Genomic DNA, 20,748 nt, shown 5'->3' with positions numbered 1-20,748 from the left:
AGAAAAAAGACTGAATAGTCCAATCGAAAGCATCTCTGCATCTTTGATTACTGGTTTCGGTCACCTGCCTGAACATTGCTATGAATTTAGATAGAAATAGGAAACAACTTCTTAATCTGCATTTACAGAAATGTAATGTCTCCTTTTTTGCAACAATGCGCAGGAACAACACACGGCTTATTGTTTTGCATGCGTCTTTTCTTTAAAGAAGGGAAGTGAAACCCAGATGTTGCCCATCTGCCGCTTCATTAATTGCTGATTATATAATTCACTGATTCCATTTTACTGCGTTTTTTTTTAACATCCGTTTTTTTTAAACAAAAAAAATTAAAAAGCCTTTCAGGTGAAGCTCACTGTGGTGGAACGAACCGTATACTGCACAAGATGGGTAACTACTAAACATATGAGAAAAGATTTTATTTGTGCACATTGTACAGTCACCCAACCCAACAGTCTCTTTCATCAAAAAACATATTTTAGACAATTTCGCTACAAGTTCGCAGGTTGAATCTTAGAGGATATTTAATTCAATTTAAATATTTCTCTGAAATATAATACATAATAATAGTTGGATCTCATCAACTGTGTTTAAAGGAGATGTTTTACTGATCTACAGCATATTCTTACAGTTTATTTGACTTAACTGCAACTGAGCACACAAAAAGCGGCCCTTTGTCATACTGAAGCTAAGAGCCACGGTTTGCTGTCACACTCAGCAGGCTCCTCTGCAAAACACAAAGTCCTTATCACTTCAGAGGGAGTTACACATGCTCTTTAAGATCAGTGTGTGTGTGTGTTTTGGCATTCACAAATAGTAGTATATCATACTCGGTATGTCTGAAGACAAAGTGGCGTCTCCCTTGCAGGATGTTTTCTTTCCTCACAGCCGATGTAAACACACACCACATAAGAGTTTAGATTATTTTTCACCCGTAAACTTCCTAATTTGAGGTTTGCTGATCTCAGTAAGAAATCACGCAGTTCATTTCGTCGGCCAGTTCGTTCTCGAAGCGGGAAAGTGACTGACTGGCTCCGCGTACTATCAGGTCGGCAGCAGCGTTCTCCATTTCATCCAGGCTCATGTGACAGGCTTCGGCTATTTCCCGCTTGGCAAAGTTCACAAACTTTTGGTCCCTCGCGTAGACACCGAGACCCTCGGAGATCAAGATCTGTTGTTGCCAGAAATAAATCAGAAAAACAAGGAGGTCAGACAGGATTATGTTACAATATATTATATATTACAGTAGTGGTGTCCAAGTATCTTAATTAAAAGTCTCACAATTTTCGGTGCCAGTATGAACACTGAATTAGTTTTTATTTGCTTTAGTCGTTGCCTGTATTCATTATAAACCCAAAAAGTTCCCTTTCCAATGAGAATAAGGAGACATTGTAAGTGACAGATTAGATAATACAGTCTTTGTTCTTAGTAAAATCTATTCTAATTACTATAAATTGTGCCTGCCCTGGATCTCTGATTCACAAAAATCTCCTGCTCCACGATAACTCACCGACTCGACCAGGCTGTCTGCGCTGCCTTTGTCTACAAAGCCCTGGTTGACAGAGGGTGGCATCCTCACACTGGTGAAGGTCCTGGTCTGACCAGGGTACCAGCCTGGACGCCTTCCTGCTGGAAGGCTGGCAGAGCCGTCGCTCCATATCGGCTGAGTGGCACCACTTGCTTCATCCACCAGGATCATAGGGGTGTAGATGAGCTTGCCCCTGCGGCCAGAGGGGGCAATTATTCCTGGCAGAGGAGTGGTGCCAGCTGCTGCTGTGTTCGCCCAGGAGGCAGAAGACATGGAAGACACACTGCTGGGCCGCGAGTCCAGGCTGTGCTGGATCTGACAGAGCACAGCAAAAGATGAGTGACAGTGAAGCAAGATGAGAAACACCAACATTCCGAGCGCTCGTTTGCTGGCAGTTCACCTGCAGACGAGATCTGGTTGGAGATGTGTTCCCGTGATAGTTTCCAGGGACGGGAAGGTTATCCACGCTGCTCTGCGGCTTCAGACACTGGAAGTTAAAGGCAGGGGTATGACCTGAAACAATGAGCAGGTGGACGTTATTAAACTTGTCTGAACGCAGGGCTACATTAACTCACAAGGAGGCATGAGAGCAAAAATGAGTTGCAGACCAAAATAATTTCCTCTCTAAGTACCGATTGAAGGTGTGATGAAGTGTGCTCACAAACTGGCACTCAGGGAAAGTTTGGCTGTTGCCTGCTGTCCTCTTTTGTTAATCCAATTTTGAGCATTTACGTTTGACTTCTCCATGATCTGTAACTACCAAAACTATTATGCTATTTTACAGCACAGTCCATCTGTGTTTTCTTCTTATTAGAATTTTATTCAGCTAATTTAATGGTCTGCCTCACTGCGAGCCCAACAGCATTTAAGTTAATGCAAAATCAATAAATCTTCTAAGTACACTTTCCATCACTGTTTCTGATTCTGTAATAGAGGCCTTCTCATTATTTTGAGGGTTAGAAAGAAAAAAAAAAAGACTGTACAATCCAGTCTGGGACAGATTAGGAAATATGTTCCTCTCTGGTGTTATTTGAGTGCTGGTGTGAAACATTCCATTAATTATTTCTTCCATAAAACATCTGAAAGCTGCGAACACACCCATCACTTGTCCATATTTTTTTTGCTAAAAAATTACTTTAACAATTGAAAATTTTAAAAGGTTTTGATTGTTAATTTTATTCTGTGTGAAAAATGAAGCAGTCACGTGAATCCCATGATTGTAAGCGTCTTACCTCTTGGTATGGCAGGAAGTAGCCGTCTCCTGACAAACTGCGCAGCACCGTTCTCGCTTCCATTGTACCCGTTTCCGTTGTATCCGTTCCCATTGTAACCGCCGACAGTGCTGCCGTTCACTGTACTCCCATTACCGTTCATGCTGATGATGCTGCCATTTTCATGGTAGCCTGCGTATCCATTCCCGTTATATTCATTGGGGGTGTAGGGAGTGGGACTTACAGCAGCACTGCCACCATTCATGTTGTCTTCACTGTAACCGTTGCTAACAAAGCCATTAGCATCATGAGTATCGTAGGGTATTTCTCCAACGCTGCTGGTTCCGTCCAACATCTGGCCATTGAAGCCCGTGTCAGTTGGTAAAGATGACACAGCGTCAGGATACACATACCTGTAAGATTGAAAGGACAAAAAACTGAATGCAAATTCCTCTTCTTTCTAGTCTTTGTATTTATCTACAGTTTCCTGGCTTTGGCTTTTCAAAACACATATTTCTTAAAATTTTAAATCATGCATCTAAATGACATACAGCATATACTCTATCAGCTAAATATCTTCAGAATTTCTTACTGATCTACTGACGCTAGGCTTGCAGCATTAAGCTCGTTGCTGTAAAACTGCTCAGCCAATTCCTCTGCAGCCGCATTGACAGCTTCTTCAGTTGCATTGACAGCTTCTTCAGTTGCATTGACAGCTTCTTCAGCTGCATAGACTGCTTCTTCAGCTGCCATTACTCCTCTTTCTGACATCTCCGGAGGTGGAGGAAGAGGAGATTCACAGATGAAGTCCACCCTGTTTGTAAGGTACAGTAGAAATAAGGCAAGCCGGGGAAGAAGTCACGACATGTTTTAAAGATTATTTTAGTAATACATAGATTTACTTGTAACACAGTACCTGATAGGTAGGGGTTCAGAGCTCACAGGCTGCTCTGTTACAATGCTGACGCCGGCATGCTCTGATCCTGGTTTCTCATGCTCCTGCAAGCCCATCACCTGCTTGGTGATCACTCCCCCGTTGGCGAGCTTGGGCTCAGGCTCAATCATAACAGCTGTCTGCTCCACCAGCATGTCTATCGGTGGCATCGGTGTGCTCGCAGGCGTGGGGTTCGCTGAAGTTCCAACTTCACTGCCAAATATGTCATCACCTGTCATCTCCCCCTCTATGGCCTCTTCATCTTCCAGGTCACAGGCCATCGCCAGACGCATCTCTGGAGCCAGGTCCTGCAGCGTCCGCAGCCCTTGCTAAAAAAACAAACAAACACAAAACACAAGAAGAAGTTCTTTAGAAGAAGGTTTTTTTCAACATCTCGCAGAGAAGAAATGCACTGCAACCAACGGATTAGTGTAAGCCACAACCTCCTGTTACAAGGCAGTTAAAAATGCAAAAAAAACTAAATAGTAATGAAATAATGAAAATTCTCTTCTGGAGACTGTTTTTGGTTTGCTTTGTCCTTTCTTGTTTACTGTACAAACATGTGGTACAACATGACAGGACAACAACTGACAAAAAACACAACTCTCACTTTCATGGGATTTTACTCCGATGAAAACATGGCAGCGGACATTATACCACCTTTCTGGCAATGACTCCCCCTACATGTTATGTAACAAAGGTGTATTATGAAACACTGGATGTCTAGCTATAGTATCTACATGTCAGACCAAAATATGAAATGTATAGAAAATTGGGATTCCTTGTCCACATGAGAGCTTTTGATTTTGTTACGAAACGACTACTCTGACCGGCAAACATAGTTCAATACTCAACTTACTCAGGTGTGTTGTGAAAACCCCGAACAGTGCACATAGAGAATGAATACAGTAAGCTGAACTTGCTATGTATTTTTTTCCTTTGTTTAAAAATTAAAATCACATCCAGAGCACTGGTTTCCTTGATCATAAAACACATCAGTATGGATCTTTAAAGTTGGCAAAAAACTACCTGCAGGGCAGCTGCCTTGTCCTTCCTCTTGGATTTCCTCTCCCTCTCTTTTCTCTTGCGGAACTTTTTGAAGTAGTCTTGAATCAAGAAGCTGGCGTAAACCTTCCCACAAGTCACCTCATCCCCTGGGGAGTAAAAAAAGTGTGATGTTAGAAAAAGAAAAGAAAAGAAAACATGGTTGCTGAATGAATTCCAGTATTGTACAAATTCCCTTGGATAAGCAAACTTATTCTTTATTCTTAGGCACATAATTCTACCACTTCATTTAATGTTTACTGTTATAAAGGTTTCTTTACTTTTCCTCACAGCACACAGCACACAGCTTTGCAGTCTTGTGATTTACCTCTAGGGGGCGGAATAATTTCATCAATGAATTTAGGCTTTGTGCGCTTCCAGAGCTTCTTAATTATGATTTTCAGCTCCTCGTTCTGCTGATCAATGGGACCTGAGTGGGCGACAAACAACAGATCCTCCAATGAAAACGACACTTTTAAATCCCCGAGCCTCACGCAAGTACAAAGATTCTGCTTGAACTTGTGTTTGTGTACATGAAGAGGGTGTGACCTTCAGTCTTGATCTTGAGTGAGGTTCGAACAAGAGCGAACAGAGTAGCGCTGAAGGTGACTGTCCCGTCAGGGTGCAGTGGGACATTCATAGCAACCAGTCTCTGAGAGGACAAGATGAAGCAGACAATGGCAGATCTGTTTATTCCCTCTACCAACTTCAAGTGTGCATCAGTGAATGTGTGCCAACTTACTTTACAAGCAACACGATGAGGGCATAGCTTTCCAAAACCAAGAGGTGGCTGAATCCTGCGTAACATAGTGACTACATCGATGTGCTTAATACGACCGCTGCAAGAGGCAGAGAAACACATAACTGATCTGACAGATAGGTCTATTTTGGAAACAGTGAGGCGGAACTAGGGCAGGAAACCTAAGCACAGAGAAGCCAGAAGAGAATGAGAAAAAATAAAGTCATACGTGGCCTCTGGATCGTAGTCAGACCAAACTCTCTTAAACTCATCGAGGTGGTGAGTGCCGAGCACGGTCCAGTCTCTGGTGAGATACTCAAAGTTGTCCATGATGACAGCAATGAACAAGTTGATAATCTGGGAGAAAAAAGAAAAACAGGTTACCGTACTTAAACACAGGCAAAATCACTAGAACCTGAGAGTTTCTAATAAGAAAGTGTAGAGTGGTACTGATACAGCACGGTATCAGTGTGTTAAGGGGAGCAATAAAGTGAAATAAAAGAATTACATTAATCTCCTGACAAAGATAAATCAGAGAGTATTTTTGCTGTGCTCTTTGCTTCTTCGATGCATTAGCTAATGAGAATGGTCATTCACAAAGAGTGATTATAAGCAGTCCACCCGGTGCTGTGAATATAGAAAGACGGTGCCGGTCACAGGTCTGCTGCTCTATTTTTGCCACCAGATGTGTTTGAGTGGCTCTGCTAAGGGTCAAAGACCACACACAGTGTGATGGATGGCAGCCGTCCACAAGAGAAGAAACCACTGAAGAAAAGTAGGACGCACATGAGCAGACTGACTGAACATGAGTCTGGACACTGTTGTACATATCTGTTGATGATTGAGGAAACAACTGATGATAAAAAAAAAATGGTTGAATTAATGACGAGATTAAATGGATATCTTTGAATCCATACGTGGACAGCATCATGTATGTGATGCTCCATGTTGAGGAAAAGGGTTGAAGTCTATATTTCAAACATGCATTTTCAACTGTTTCTTTGAAGTGCCATTTGTACCTGGCATATATTCCCTTTGAATCGCATATTTCATTATAAGGAACTGTTAACATTAGTGTTTCAAGTAATCTGTAACACTGTGATGCATTTCCCCACATTTCCCATTATTTACTGTCTACAAAACAAGTTTTGAGCAACAGAATCCACAAAGGGTTCCACTTGGTGACTTGATGGCCAGTTCTCTGGGAATAAAGTCCCCTTCATTTGACACATTCTATATCTAAAAATAGCACAAGGACCAAGCAACTGTGACCAAAGTATTTTTTTCGCGCTTATTTAAATTTTATGCAAGCGAGCTGTATGTATCAATAAAATCCAGTGATGTAGGTTTTAAAGAGCTGGGAGTAAACTCTTAATACTGGAGGTAAGCTGTTGTTGTCATATTATCCTCTCTACTTTCATCTGACCTTAATTCCATTTGATCTAATAGCCTGTAAAACACGGGTTTGAATTAATTATGTCTAAATTTAGAGGCTATAATCTAAAGAGGACCTGCGTTTTACAGCAAACTATCTGATAGGGAAGTGATTAATAAAAGAACAAATTGGCCTTAATCCTCCATGGCGTCACTCACCAGGTAAGCGCAGAGCATAAAGAAGCTGATGAAGTAAAGGTAGGCCAAATTGCTGCCACAGGTGAACTCTTCACCAGGCTCAACGTCAGCTTGTGGGTCACAGCGTCTGCCAGGCAGAGCTGCCAACATGATCTCCTGCCACTGCTCTCCAGTGGCACACCTACAACGACACAGAGCTGTGCTTTCAATCACATTTAACTTTTACAAAGACAGATAAACCTTTTGACCTTTTTCGCGTTTCTGACGGGAAGAATTTTCGTGTCAGGGAATAACTTGGTTTCCGTAACAGAAAAGCTCCCATGAATGCAAAATGCCTGCTTCAGATAAACATAACATAATCTGAAGAAAGAACAAAATGTTCTAATAGAAACATATTTAGCATATGGCTCACCTAAAGAGGGCCAGGACAGCCATGAAGAAAGTCTGGAAGTTGCAGTTTCTGTTGATGTGTGTGTCGTCATCGACGGCCACTTTCCCAAACATCTGGAGGGATTACAGAAGGAAAACTTGATGAAAAACATAAGAGGGACCTGAGGAACAATTTGATAATAACATCGGGAACACTGTGATTAATACAGTTCTGTTTATCATTGTTAAACAACCATCCACGCTTACTAACACTCACCTGCATGCCGATCACAGCATAGATGAAAAAGATCATAGCGATGAGGAGGCCAACATAAGGCAAAGCCTAAACAGACGAAAGTTAAGAATGCAGCAGCAGAAGAGCTGTTGATTAGAAAACTGTCACAAGAACATTCTGTATTGAACACTTTACTGTACTCACTGACCTGCAGGGATTTGACAAAAGTCCAGAGAAGAGTTCGAATGCCTTCTCCTTTGCTGAGCAGTTTAACCAACCTCAACACTCGGAATAAACGGAAGAACGTGATGGACACTTTTCCAGATTCCCCTTTCCCGGCAGCCTAGAACAAAAATATATTTAAGTAAACATAAAGCTATATCCTATTCGACAAGAAGTGTAAACTCCACAGTAATTGCAAATATGAAAACTGAAATAGGCTTTGAGAATCTATCAATCCTAAAACACAATCCTCATCTCTCACCTCGCCATGGCCACCACCACCTCCCTGGATCATTGATTAAGGCCGTTAACAACAGAGAGAGAGGCGGGAGGAGAGAAATGGACAAACCGTTAAACACAAATGGTTTCACTTCTGACATCAAACAGCCAGGACATTAAAAATATTCTCCGGCGAACTTGGTTTTGTGTTTTGAGTATGTACACTTATTTCAAGAACACAAATGAACTGAGACTGGTGAAGGAATAAACCAACTGGATGGCTTCGTAATATATCGATTTTTATTTGTTTATATACGGCAAGTTTGTTTAAAAGGCATTAGAACTTTCATCATATTCATTTGAATTGGCCTAAGCTATCCACCATGTGTGAGTTGACTGCTAAAACCTCTAAACAGCACAATGAAATTACTTCAGGCTTAAACCTCCTGGATTAAACGATCAAGTTATCAAGAAAACCATTTTCTTAATAACAGTTCAAAAATTGTTGTTGCTAAACTGTCATAACCAAGAAGGCCCCTGAGCTACTTGCCTGTAAAGACTCTAAAATCACAGCTTTTACACCAGTTTTAACTCAGAAATGGTACTTTTCAAGTGTAGCTACAGGCTCTTGCTGAACAGCATGTGTCAGTTGCGTAAAATGCTGAATTCATTAAGATACTTTAAAGCATTGGAGACAAACTAGAGGAAACACTGCAACACATTATAGACTTTTCACTTTTTTTGGCCTCTGGAAACGTAATTGGAAGCAAACTTACACTCAACTCTGACACTGCGATATCTAACACGCTCCCCACCACGATCAACGCATCGAATGAATTCCAAGGATCAATGAAATAATGCTGCACGGATGAAACAATCAAACGGTCAACAACACACAGAGTAAGGATCGTGGCGAATGTGATTTCTCAAAGATTTAAACCTCACATGAGCCCGCAGAGCCATCAGCTTGATCATCATCTCAAAAGTGAAAACCACAGTGAAGATCATGTTGAGGATGTCCATGACGGAGGTGAAAAGTTTCGACTGCTCGTAATGCTGCGCGAGACAACACAAAAGCTCACATTATCACACTGAAGCAAGAGGAATCTTTCTGTGTTTTTATGAGAGATTTGAAAGAGGTTGCACCTGAATAGCCAGAGTGAGAGTGTTCCCCAGAATCAGCACAAACATGATGTACTCAAACTGGCTGGAGTTAATGATTCTCCAGAATTTGAGCTGGGACGGGTTTTTCGGAATGTAGATTTTAATGGGCTGAGCTTTCAGGGTGTAATACACACACTGACGCTGGGTAGGGTGGAAGAGAGAAAAAAAACAGCGTTCAGTCTGAAACAATGACAAAGCGCTTCTGCTCATTTAAGTTCACGCAGCAAGACTAGAATAATAAAAAAAAATCAACCTTTTCTTTAGGAAAAATAATTACTTGATTTTTGTTGAGTTCACAGTTTTTGAACTCGGCCTCTCCCTGCTCTCGAAATGTGATGATGACAAAACCCACAAATATGTTCATCATGAAGAAGGCGATTATGATGATGTAGATGATGAAAAAGATGGAGATCTCCACTCGGTTGTTGTAAATAGGGCCACGGTTTATAGCATGGGCATCCACCGCCCGGTACAGAAGCCTTTACAGGGGGAAAAAAAGAATCCCACAAACATGAGGACAAGATGTTGGACAAAGATTGATTTAAAGAATGTAGATGTTAAAAAAAACTGCCAATATTCTAGATTTGACTTAGGTTGTTATGGAATGATAGGTGTGACAAAAAAAAGACAAATCTCTAAAAGAAAAACAAATAAATCGGGAAATATACACAAAGATACCTAAATAAATGCAGAAATATAAAGACAAATGACAAAAAAAAAATTGTAATAATTACAGGTACTTAAAACTTTTTTTTACATTTATTTGTTGATTTATTTCACGGAGGACAGACAATACAGAGACATGAGGCAGACTTACATTGGAAATGTAAACATTGAAAAAAAAAGTAGTCAAGCTAGCCTCAAGCTTTGCATTTAAGAACACAAAGTGCATACTCACTGTGGCCAGCCTTCAAACGTTGACACGGTGAACAAAGCCAACATGCCCATCAGCACATTGTCAAAGTTAAAATCGCTGTTTTCCCAAACCCTCTCTTTGACCATGGGATGGTTCATATCCCCGTCTTTGTAGACCACAAACGTTCCCCTGAAATCAGAAACACACTTAGCTTTTATTACATAAACGGCACGTTGGGATATTACTTGGGCTTTATATTGTACGAATGAAAAAAAACTGACTTGCACTCATCAGGATTGTGTTTAGCCTCATCTGTGCAGCTGAAGAATCTGCCCTATGATATCCAACAAAAAGGAGATGTGCCGTTAACAACAACGACGGGTAACTTTCCTTTTCACCACAAATAAGCACAGGAAAATCAAAAGGCTGAAAGTGTGACCATGCACCTTGAAAAGCTGCACTCCAATACAAGCGAACATGAACTGGAGGAGCGTTGTGACGATCAAGATGTTCCCGATGGTGCGAATGGCCACAAACACACACTGCACCACATTCTGTAAAGATTGACAAAACAAAACAAATGTGTCCGAAAAGCGACAAGACGATACCAACAGATCAAAAGCACTGATGTGCATCTTTGATTTTTTAAAAAAAAGTTAGGATTCTGTTAAGATTTGCAATCAAATCAAATCAAACTTGCCATCATTTTTGTTTCATAACACTCCAAACGTTTTCAGCCGGTGAAAGGTCTGGACTGCAGACTCAATTAGCAACTGGACTCTTACTAAAAAGCCATGCTGTTGATGCACAATGAGGTTTTTCCTTGTTTTACTGAAATAAAAAAGGCCTTCACTGAAAAAGACATCTGGATGTCAGCATGTACTACATAACTTGGCCTCCGTTGGGCCACATCCCTATACCATCACAGATACCGGCTGAACTGTATGCTGAATGGTGGTCCAATTGTTATATCTCTTCTTTAGCCTGGAGGATGCATTTGTTGATGAATTCCACTAAGAATCTGAGATTTTGTTAGTCCATCTGAGCGTTTCTTCTCCTTTTAACAGTGTTCACTGACTGGTTTTTCAGACGTGTTACGGAGCCCGTGCAGTGATTGTCACTGCAGAGCTGTATGTTACTAATGCTCCGTGTTTATGTACATTCTATCCAACGTTGTTGGAGCAGAGCTGCTTACCTTTAGTCCCTTGGCTCTGTTGATGGCTCGAAGAGGCCTGAGGACTCGAAGTACTCTGAGAATCTTCACCACAGAGATCGCACTTGAACTGAAAGCAACAGTGTAAATGATTCAGAAAACAAGCAAGCCAACATATTGTTGGACAAGACTGGGAAACAGAATGATATCCTTTTTTTTTTTTTTTTAAATCTATGCTGTTCACCGCTCACATACTGCAGGAAAAACAGCGACTGTCACACAGATATCTACTCACTGTAGGAAGAAAGATGCGAGCGACACGCCAACGACCAGCAGGTCAAGAAGGTTGAAGGCATTTCTGCAGAAGGAGCCCGAGTGCAGAAAAGCTCCGTAAACAGTCATCTAAACGTGAATGAGGGAGTGAAGATTAGAAAGGTTGAGCTTTACACCCTAATACACCTCAGTTTCATCTACCAGGCACCCCAAGTGTTACCTTTAGTACAATCTCCACAGTAAAAACTGAAGTGAAAACATAATCAGCATATCCCAGCACCTGAGGATGACAGGAGGCAGTTCAGTTTTCAGTCAAGGGTTAAGAATTGAAAAATATGATGGGAAATGAGACTGCCTGTCTGAGAGAGCCTTACAATATTCCTGAACGAGTGGGACATGATTGGATCCTCAGCAGCCAATGAAATGCTACTGAGGATGATGAAGACGAGGATGAAGTTGGTGAAGTAGGGGTGGTGAATGAAGTTGTGGCAGGCAACTCGTAAACTGAAGAATGAAGAGATTGAGAATGAAGTCACACAGCCTCTGTGATTCCCGTTAATGTGCATCATTTGAAATTACCAGTTTTTCTTTCCAAGAAGGAAGAAGGAGCTTCCGTCAGGTATTGGTACAATCTTTTCTTTGGGCCCTGAGAATTCTGGCTTTAATGGAGCAACTCCTTCAATAAAGAGCAGACACAACAGACCGTTTTAATCTGTCTCAATCTGCATGGCTAATGTTTCTCCTGCCGGGCCGGATGTCCATCACACTCACCCTCGAGTCCCTCGATGGCTCTCAGCTCCTCGTTTTCCTGCCAGTCATCCTCTTCGTTCTACGCTCAAAAGAAAAGATCAGCTCTTGTCATTTAACGTAAATAACCAATTTGGCACAGAAAAACCCCAAAAACAAATTACCCCTGCATCCTCATCCTCTTTCTCTTCATCCTCATCCCAATCCTCTTCTTCATCCTTTTTCTCTCTGAATAAACAGAAATCAGTAAACTGACGTTGCGCTTGAAATAAAATGCATACAAGGATCAGTGTATCAGTGTAAATGCAACAGAAAACAATGTGATGAAAGGCTTATTAATGTGCCTGATGCTGCTGCTCGCAACAACTTACTCGACTTCTGTCTTTCCACCTCCTCCTGCCAAATTGTCCACAGCGATAGCCAAGAAGACATTGAGCAGGATGTCTGATGACAAATTAAGGATTCAGATTTGTTCCTTTTTTTTTTCTCAATTGCTGAGACAGTAAGGGCAAATGAGCTGTAATGTGGGCCATTCACTTTTCTGAAAAGGATACAGTTACCACAGACAAAGAGGATGACAAAGTAGATGCAAACCACCATGTTAGGGAAGATGGGCCCTCCGTATGCCATGATACCATCGTACATAACAGCGTTCCAGTCCTCTCCGGTGAGGATCTGCAGCAAAATGACATCCAAGATTAATGACAAGACAAAATGAGACCAACAGAGAGGGGGGACTTCTCATCAATGACCTAACATGAGGTTATTTGAGATGTTTTGAGGATATATTTCACCTGGAAACACGTGAGCAGAGCCTGAGGGAACGAGTCAAAGGTGCTTCTCTTCATCTGAGTCTCATCAAAATTAAATTTGCCTCCAAACAACTGCATCCCCAGCAAAGCGAAGATGATGAGGAAGAGGAAGAGCAGGAGCAGAAGGGAGCAGATAGCTTTCATGGAGTTAAGCAATGACGTGACCAGATCAGAGAGGGCAGCCCAGTGCCTAGCAATGAAGACAGGGCATGGAAACACGTTAGGTAATGAAATTAGACCCGACGGAGTGGATCTTCTGCTGAGTTCTTTATGGAGCCCTGCCATTAATCACCGAGTCATCTTGAATATCCTGAGCAGTCGGATGCAGCGCAGCACAGCGATGCCGATGGGCGGGATGACTTCCATCTCGACAAGCATCGTCTCCAGAATGCCACCACACACCACAAAGCAATCAAAGCGGTTGAACAGCGCAATGAAATAGATCTGAAGACCAAAGGCGTACATCTTCATCGACATCTCCAGAGTGAAGAGCATCAGCAGGACCTTATTAGCTCGCTCTGAGGGACAGAGAAGTCATATGAGTGATCCCTTGTGAATCAAAGATGTTTGGGGTCAGGACCGTGGAGAGTAAAATGATTTAAAGTGGGTCATTTACTACCTTGCATTTCTGTGAGCCATTTTGGCTGTCCGTAATGCTCGGAGGCACTCGCCACAGTGTTGAGAAACACCAGCAGCAGCACCAACCAGTAGAAGTTATTGGTCTTGACTGCAATGCGGCAGTTCTTTCTTAAAGTATGATTCAGCTGGCACAGCTGGTCACTAAAAAAAAGACCGGAAATAGATACTTAAATGTAGGCTTGAATCTGGAGGAAAAAGCTGTCGTAATAAATACGGTTCTTGTGTTGTCAGGGTTTGTTTCATTCACAGTTATGCAAAAAAAAAAGCTTAAAAGAAGAAAAAGGAAAATACATACTCCATTTCAAATTTCCTTTGTGATTAAGTCAGTGAACATTCGGCTTCTCTGTTTTTTGTTTTTTTTAGGAGGTCTGGCCAACAATCAGCCTCTAATTAAGTTCCAAGTGTGTTTTCAGGATCTAACTGGGACTTTTACATGTATTACATACTGTAATGTGGTCAGGCAGACTGCCATGGAGTCATTTATTCATTCATACCCGGTGATTTTGTTCATGACCAAATTATATATGTGACAAGTCGCTTTATGCCTCAGTACTGACCCAATGGACTGGACCAGATCATATATGTCCAAAGAAACACATGCAGCACAATGTTTTTAAGGTTACTAAGTGTGGAACATTTGGAGAAGCCCCCATCTTTCACTACTTAGACAAACAAATGGATGTATCATTTGTTCATTCAGGCATCGAAATTGTGAGAGTTGCATTTGAGAATTTTTAAATAAGTTTCAGTGAAATCAGTATCTAAAGACTTCTTGTTTAGAGGTGTATTGATTATTTTATTGAATTTCCTATCTCACTCGGGGCTCGTGTTAAGAATGAGAAGTCTCCAAGTGTCTGTTATCAGTGGAGCACAAGGTTGTACATTTTGCTCTTATTTTGTTTTCCAAGTGGAAATCTTTTCAGAAAATAGGGCTGGTCTGAATGTACAATAGTAAACTGGAAAAGGGCTTCAGTATCGTCCCACAGCAATCAGCTGTTACATTTTAAAACCATACCTTTTATTCATACCACACCTATCTATCTTCTAAAAAATGTGGCACTTACAAATTTCTTCTAGTCCTTTTGGTATCACATGATCACAGAAGTCAACTGTCTATTCTTACAGTACATTTCAAGAAGATCTCTATCTTTTGGATATAACATTCTGTAACACATCTTATTTAACCAGCTCGGTGATGATTCTCCCCTAAATTTATTAAACCGAAAAAAAAGTGTTTTTTTCTGGTCTTGAAATGTAGATTCAGTCAAAAAACAGCACCACGTTGATTGACACAGTCAAATTTTATGAACGATACGATCATACAACTAACAAACCAGTTCCATGAAAGCTGACTGCTCTTAGCCTAGTGTTCAATAAGCATCAAATTATGTCAAAAATGTCTCACCAGAAGCTATTGGCCATCATCTTTGCCCTAGAAGAGAAAGAAAATGAGAGATGAGGGTTTTAATATAACACAAACTCCTACAACAATGTTGTCGCTTGTCTGTTGCCTTACATGAGGTTAGCACAGAAGCCATTGTCATCATCAAGGTATGCGATGTCATCATCAGAGTCCGACTCTGTTGAACACACACATAGGCGCTGGCTGTAAGACAGCATGATATGAAATAAACAGACACAACAGCAACAGTGTCAGCTGTCATACCTCCTCCATCCTCACTGCGCTTGTACCAGCCGAACTTCTTCATCATCTTTTTCTTTGCAATTGCAGCTCCTTCAAAGACACCCAGAGGCAAATAACTTAGAAATGAAATTCTACATGCACAGCGTACAGTATATCAGTGTGAATGTGCATTTGGCTAACGTTTGTTTCCTTCTTCATCCACATCCTCAGCTTCTATGAGCCAGTCCATGTAGCCTATCATGTCCTCCTCCATCTGCTTGCTCTCCTGCGCTTTCTGCAGCTCACCACGCGCCACGGCCTTCTCTCTTTCTTTAGAGAACTCTCTGTGCACATGAATAAGTGCAGAATGTCAACAGACACACACGTGAGGGTTCATTTTTACAAGCTTTGTTTGTTGTTGAATCTGCGGAAAGTTGAAGCCTGCAGCGCGGTGACTACTCACCCGCTCAACACACCCAATACGAGATTGATAATGAAAAAAGACCCAAAGATGACTAAGGACACAAAGTAAATCCATGGAATCTCAAAGCCAATACCATCGTTCATCTATGCAAGAGGACAGAAAGTCAGTACATGCACAGTATTATTGATTGGCAAAGAAAAACAAGGAAAGGAGAATCCAGAAACATGCTTGTACCCAGTAGAGCACGTCTGTCCACCCCTCCATAGTGATACACTGAAAAACTGTCAGCATGGCAAAGAAAATGTTGTCAAAGTTTGTGATCCCGCCATTGGGGCCCTCCCACTTGCCCCTGCACTCGGTCCCGTTGGTGACACAAAAGCGGCCGTTCCCGGCAAACGCACAAGGCGAAGGATCGTCCTCCACCATAAGACCTGCGGCAGGAAACAGCAGGAGACCCACAGGCACTGAGTCAACACATCTGTGAAACATAGAATATATATGTTTTTATATATCTTTTATAAGCAGAGACCTGTGCTGGTGTCGTAGCACGTCTTGTGCATCCTGCCGATGAAAAGCTCCAAGCCAATGATGGCGTAGATTATGATGACAAACATGACAAGCATACCGATGTGGAGGAGGGGGACCATGGCCTTCATGATGGAGTTCAACACAATCTGTAGACCTGACAGGGCAAACACTTACTTGTCACACTTTTCAGTGGTGCATGTGGGATTAAGAACAAGAAAGGAAACACACTCAAAGCAAACAACAATTGCTAAAAAAAAAAAAAAACGCACTTGGCACTCCAGATACAAGTCGAAGCGGTCGCAGCACCCTGAACGCTCTGAGAGCTTTCACATCCAGGCCTCCAGGCTTTCCTGCAGCATGATGGGCCTCTCCTGGCTTATGGTCTGTCATGCCCTCCGCTATCACACTGAACAACCTGCGCAGACAAGAAAATAGCTGCTGCACTTAACATCTTGTTAGTGATGATAGAACATCTTTAGATGGAAAGTGGAACTTTGTGAAACACTGAAATACCCAACAATGACGATGACAAAATCAAGCAAGTTCCATCCGCTGCGTATGTAGGCGCTGGGGTGCATGACTAAGCCGTAGGCGAGAATTTTTGTGAAGGTCTCGATGGTGAAGATGACGAGGAAGACGTACTCGACTTGTTCCTGAGGACAAAAGAAAAGTTTGCGTAGGAAGGGTTCGGCAATTTCGGAAAGACCTTTTTTGTAAAGTCAGTGAGTGCATCTCAAAGGAAAAAAAAAAAAATGGAAAAAATGTAAAGAAAATGTCAAGCTTTTGTTCGGGTAATGCTGACATTTAGAAAGTATTATTGCTATTTATCACACGTAGCAACTGACTTTTTTCTTGGGCTGATGAAATAGGGGATTTGTATAATCATTAAGAGTTAATGGCGTTGGCTTTCTAACCTCTTAACCGACTGCCCAACACACATAGGTCTGTCGCCAGATCCGTTTTCTGTAACCTTCAGCTTTATCCTGCTAATCACTGTCTCTGGGACTTTACCTCAGGCTGACACAATAATCCAGGAATGATGTGGTTTAATACAAGAGAACTGGCTTTCACGATTTCACTCACATTCACCAAAACCTGATCCAAACAAGATGATGAGAGAAACAAAGTCCCTGCAATAGATCTAATACTGTCAGCTTACCTCCTCTGCGAAATCCAATAAAGGGATCTGCTAAACATGTATCCTGCTGCAAGATGGTGTGTGCGCGTGTTTGTACGGGTGTGCTCGCTACTCTTAAAGACACACACCTGAAGTCACCTGAAGTCACCCAACTCATATATTCAGTAACTTTTACGCAAATCAAACTATGAAATGACTTTTACAAACAATGTAATGATATTAACAGTTTGACTTCCATATACACACACACATATATATGTAAATATAATTTCTACATATTAATCTGTTGTTTAGTTAGATTGACTTGTTCCTTCAAAATAATTTGATTTCAATTTTAGCACCAGGCACTTTGATTAAAAAATTAAAGAACAGAAAAAGAGAAGCATTGAGAGGCACAGAGAGCGGGGAAGTGAGATGAAGCAGATGGTTGGAGTTTAAGTAAGTCATGATCCCTGACAGGTTCACCCACAGTAGCTGAGGTCACAGAGCAACTTTTGTCCTCAAACACCAACTGCCCAGCAGAGAATACCATTTTCTCACTTATTCTACCTGGTTTCCTTAACATACCCACTGACTGTTCCAAGAGAAGAAAAAAAAGGGAAAGGCTCATTTTTGGTGTCTTCACAAAACAACAATACTACAATTTTGTAAACTTGTATAACAATTTAGGAAACAATAGACCTAATGATGTGTCAGTGATCTCAGAATAACATGACAAGATACCACGTGCTCGGTGAGTGTCAAGCCTCGGAAAAAAAAAGAGCGTGGGGCTGAGTTGATATTTTCAAAGACAGAGCACTCTTTCAGACATCTGGCAAAGAAAGCAGTGTGATCAAAGCATCCACATCTGTTTGAAGTTCATACTTCATTTGATATTTTCTGTCCTAGTCCTCTCGTACTATCTTTCTGCAAGCTGTTCTTCTCATGTGTTTCTGTATGTGGACGATCTAACGTTCAAGCCAAGTGTTATAAGACTGCATACATTTACCCACACATTTGAAGGAATAAGTAGAACCTGAATTAATAAATATTTGTATTTTGTGACTTCATCATGGTTTGTTTAGCTTTTTCTTTGACGTTTCTGTATCAAAGGATCCAAATCATTTAGAGTTCATAATATATGAGCATAGTTCTTATTTGTCAATCTATAAAGATTTGTTACCCGGGCAGAGTTTTATGCACGTGTCCTTAACTTGATGTTTCAGCCAAGTTATCTTCTAGAATGTCAACATGGGAGTGTCATGGACTGCTTTCCTACTTTCAAAATGACAAAAAGAAACAGTTTAAATTCAACTACTTTACATATATGTCTACAGGAAACTCACAAGTTGGTGATTGGTGGCATTGGAGTCATCATCTGGGTATGGCTTTGTGACGCCCATGGCCACACAGTTGGCAAAAATGGCAAGAAGGATGAAAATATCAAAGGGCTTGGAGAGAGGAGTTAAGGCTCCAACAGAGCTCAGGAAAAGTTGCATCACAGTATTAAGATGCCTACATGTTCTCATTTACATGCCACGTGTTTGCAGTGAATGCAGAATAACTTGTGTAAACATACACATACCACAGAGCATGTCCCAGCACATGCAACTGAGAGGGGAAACAAAAAAGGATATTTCCACTCCACCAAAGCCAGTGCAGCCATGCGGATTGGGTTGCTCAGAGTGAGGCAGCAAAGCGCTCGGGGGGCCCTGAGGGCAGACTTGTTTGCCTGCATTGCCTTCTTGGCCCCCCCTCCCCTTTTCCTGGCTGAGCCAGTTGACCCCAGGGTGTCCGTTTTGCCTGCGTCGCCCCCGGGAGGGGCATCTGTCCAAAAAAAGATCACAAATACAATAATGCTGTTTTCAAACACTGCCAACATGACATCCAAAATATGGCCATTTCATGACGAACTGAAGATGACTGCATTTCTGAGTACTGTTTATGTTTCATCGGGGCATTTTACAGTATGTTGAAATGGGTTCATTAGTAGAGGACAGGGTTTCTTCTTCTCTTGATTGCCTTTACTGTAAGACTTTAAACAGCTATGTGTCCCTGCTTTAGTTAGTTTCTCACATCTACTTTATGTTACAATGCACGTATCAGTCCACGTTATGTTCAAACACTTTAAAGAAAGGATTTGCTTGTAACAGGCAGGTATTCTATCCTGCAGGCCTCATATTATAAGACCAGATGTGACCTACTTCTTTAGTTGGAGCAGCATGGCACTTAGCCCTGCACTATCCCAAAGTAGGCCTTTGAACACCTGTTGATACTGCCCTGCACAAAGATATATCTACAGGCACTTTTGTCATATTAATATTGACCAAACACCAGAGAAGATGACAAATAATACGGGCAGACAGGAGAAACTGTCCTAAAAAGATCTCCTCAGATATGACGACAGCTGTGCAATTTCAACTTATTTCATTTTTTCACTTTATTTGGTAACAAACACTTGTCCTATTAAAGTGACCTACGTGCCAGATATACTGATGTATTTTCTTTTTTTTTTTTACTGTGACTGAACGGCCATATTCTTACTGTGTTGTGTGCAAACAGAAGCTCAGGCACATTACCTTTATTTGCCGCGTCCATTTCCGTAGTTCCACACCACGAAGTCACCTGAGAAAACGCACCATCAACTCCTCAAACGATCAGTGATGCGTTCGGGATCACAGACGAAAAATTCAGCGCCCGAAGCTAGAACTTTCTAGAGGTGAAAAAGTGTCCAACTGCGGCCCGTCATTTCATATGCACATGCAGAGCAGCCGGTGCAGCTGAGAAGCCGCGGGCCATTCTCCTCACCGCCCGCCTGTAGCCCGGCAATCCAATTAAATCCGCTTTCTGGAAACTTCTTCCACTGAGTGATCTGAAATTGCTTTTATCCACGCTGGCACATAACGGTGAGAGTTATTAAAACAAACGAGCGCCCCTACTCGCGGTGGTCAGGCGCCGGGATTAAAGTAGTTGAGCCGGTTAAAAGGATGACAGTGGAAATCTTTCAGGAGGAAGGTGGAGGAGGAGAAACCGGGTACGTCTCTGAGACTTTGCGGCAATATCATTGTTTATGAAGAGAGCACAACTTAGAAGTAGTGTTCAAATGAAGACGATAGTTGCAAGATAGGGGGACCTGTTTCAGGACCTTGGACAGAGGCAGAAACGTAGTGCAGTACAGCCGGGGCGTCGGCGGGGGGCGCACGTAACATATCTGTGATTTAATCTCATGGTTATACAGTTGAGTCAGACAAAGATCAGATCCCACACCAAATTCTAATAAGCAGTGCGTTTTTATAGAACCAAAATGTTCTCGATTTTTGGCCTAAAATGACGTGTTAAA

General features: G+C 41.7%; 2 protein-coding genes across 2 annotated transcripts; both read right to left on the bottom strand.

Annotated features, from left to right (window-relative positions):
* Positions 1-429: 429 nt before the first annotated feature.
* cacna1fa (calcium channel, voltage-dependent, L type, alpha 1F subunit a) lies at positions 430-16,439 on the bottom strand. The gene is made up of 42 exons (XM_075475121.1): positions 16,293-16,439; positions 15,998-16,194; positions 15,803-15,906; positions 15,541-15,683; positions 15,382-15,450; positions 15,232-15,295; positions 15,121-15,147; positions 13,696-13,856; positions 13,369-13,594; positions 13,059-13,266; positions 12,819-12,939; positions 12,636-12,708; positions 12,429-12,492; positions 12,289-12,346; positions 12,097-12,193; positions 11,892-12,021; positions 11,738-11,797; positions 11,540-11,646; positions 11,287-11,374; positions 10,538-10,645; positions 10,373-10,425; positions 10,134-10,280; positions 9,513-9,714; positions 9,218-9,376; positions 9,017-9,127; positions 8,848-8,931; positions 8,115-8,138; positions 7,839-7,973; positions 7,673-7,738; positions 7,439-7,530; positions 7,048-7,207; positions 5,684-5,811; positions 5,458-5,554; positions 5,265-5,367; positions 5,044-5,145; positions 4,701-4,825; positions 3,654-4,000; positions 3,330-3,551; positions 2,759-3,150; positions 1,927-2,039; positions 1,509-1,841; positions 430-1,169 (listed from the first exon to the last, which is right to left on the bottom strand). Exons 1-42 carry the CDS (start codon positions 16,417-16,419, stop codon positions 963-965), a joined length of 5,634 nt encoding a protein of 1,877 aa, XP_075331236.1. The 5' UTR covers positions 16,420-16,439; the 3' UTR covers positions 430-962.
* Positions 16,440-16,468: 29 nt separating this feature from the next.
* LOC142390418 (voltage-dependent L-type calcium channel subunit alpha-1D-like) lies at positions 16,469-18,854 on the bottom strand. The gene is made up of 4 exons (XM_075475832.1): positions 18,755-18,854; positions 16,805-16,944; positions 16,561-16,706; positions 16,469-16,473 (listed from the first exon to the last, which is right to left on the bottom strand). Exons 1-4 carry the CDS (start codon positions 18,809-18,811, stop codon positions 16,469-16,471), a joined length of 348 nt encoding a protein of 115 aa, XP_075331947.1. The 5' UTR covers positions 18,812-18,854.
* Positions 18,855-20,748: the final 1,894 nt, after the last annotated feature.

The sequence above is a fragment of the Odontesthes bonariensis genome, chromosome 10 (assembly GCF_027942865.1).
Source record: "Odontesthes bonariensis isolate fOdoBon6 chromosome 10, fOdoBon6.hap1, whole genome shotgun sequence".
NCBI lineage: Eukaryota > Metazoa > Chordata > Actinopteri > Atheriniformes > Atherinopsidae > Odontesthes > Odontesthes bonariensis.
The sequence above is the reverse complement of the archived record's forward strand: the minus strand, read 5'-3'. Positions and strand labels throughout refer to the sequence as shown.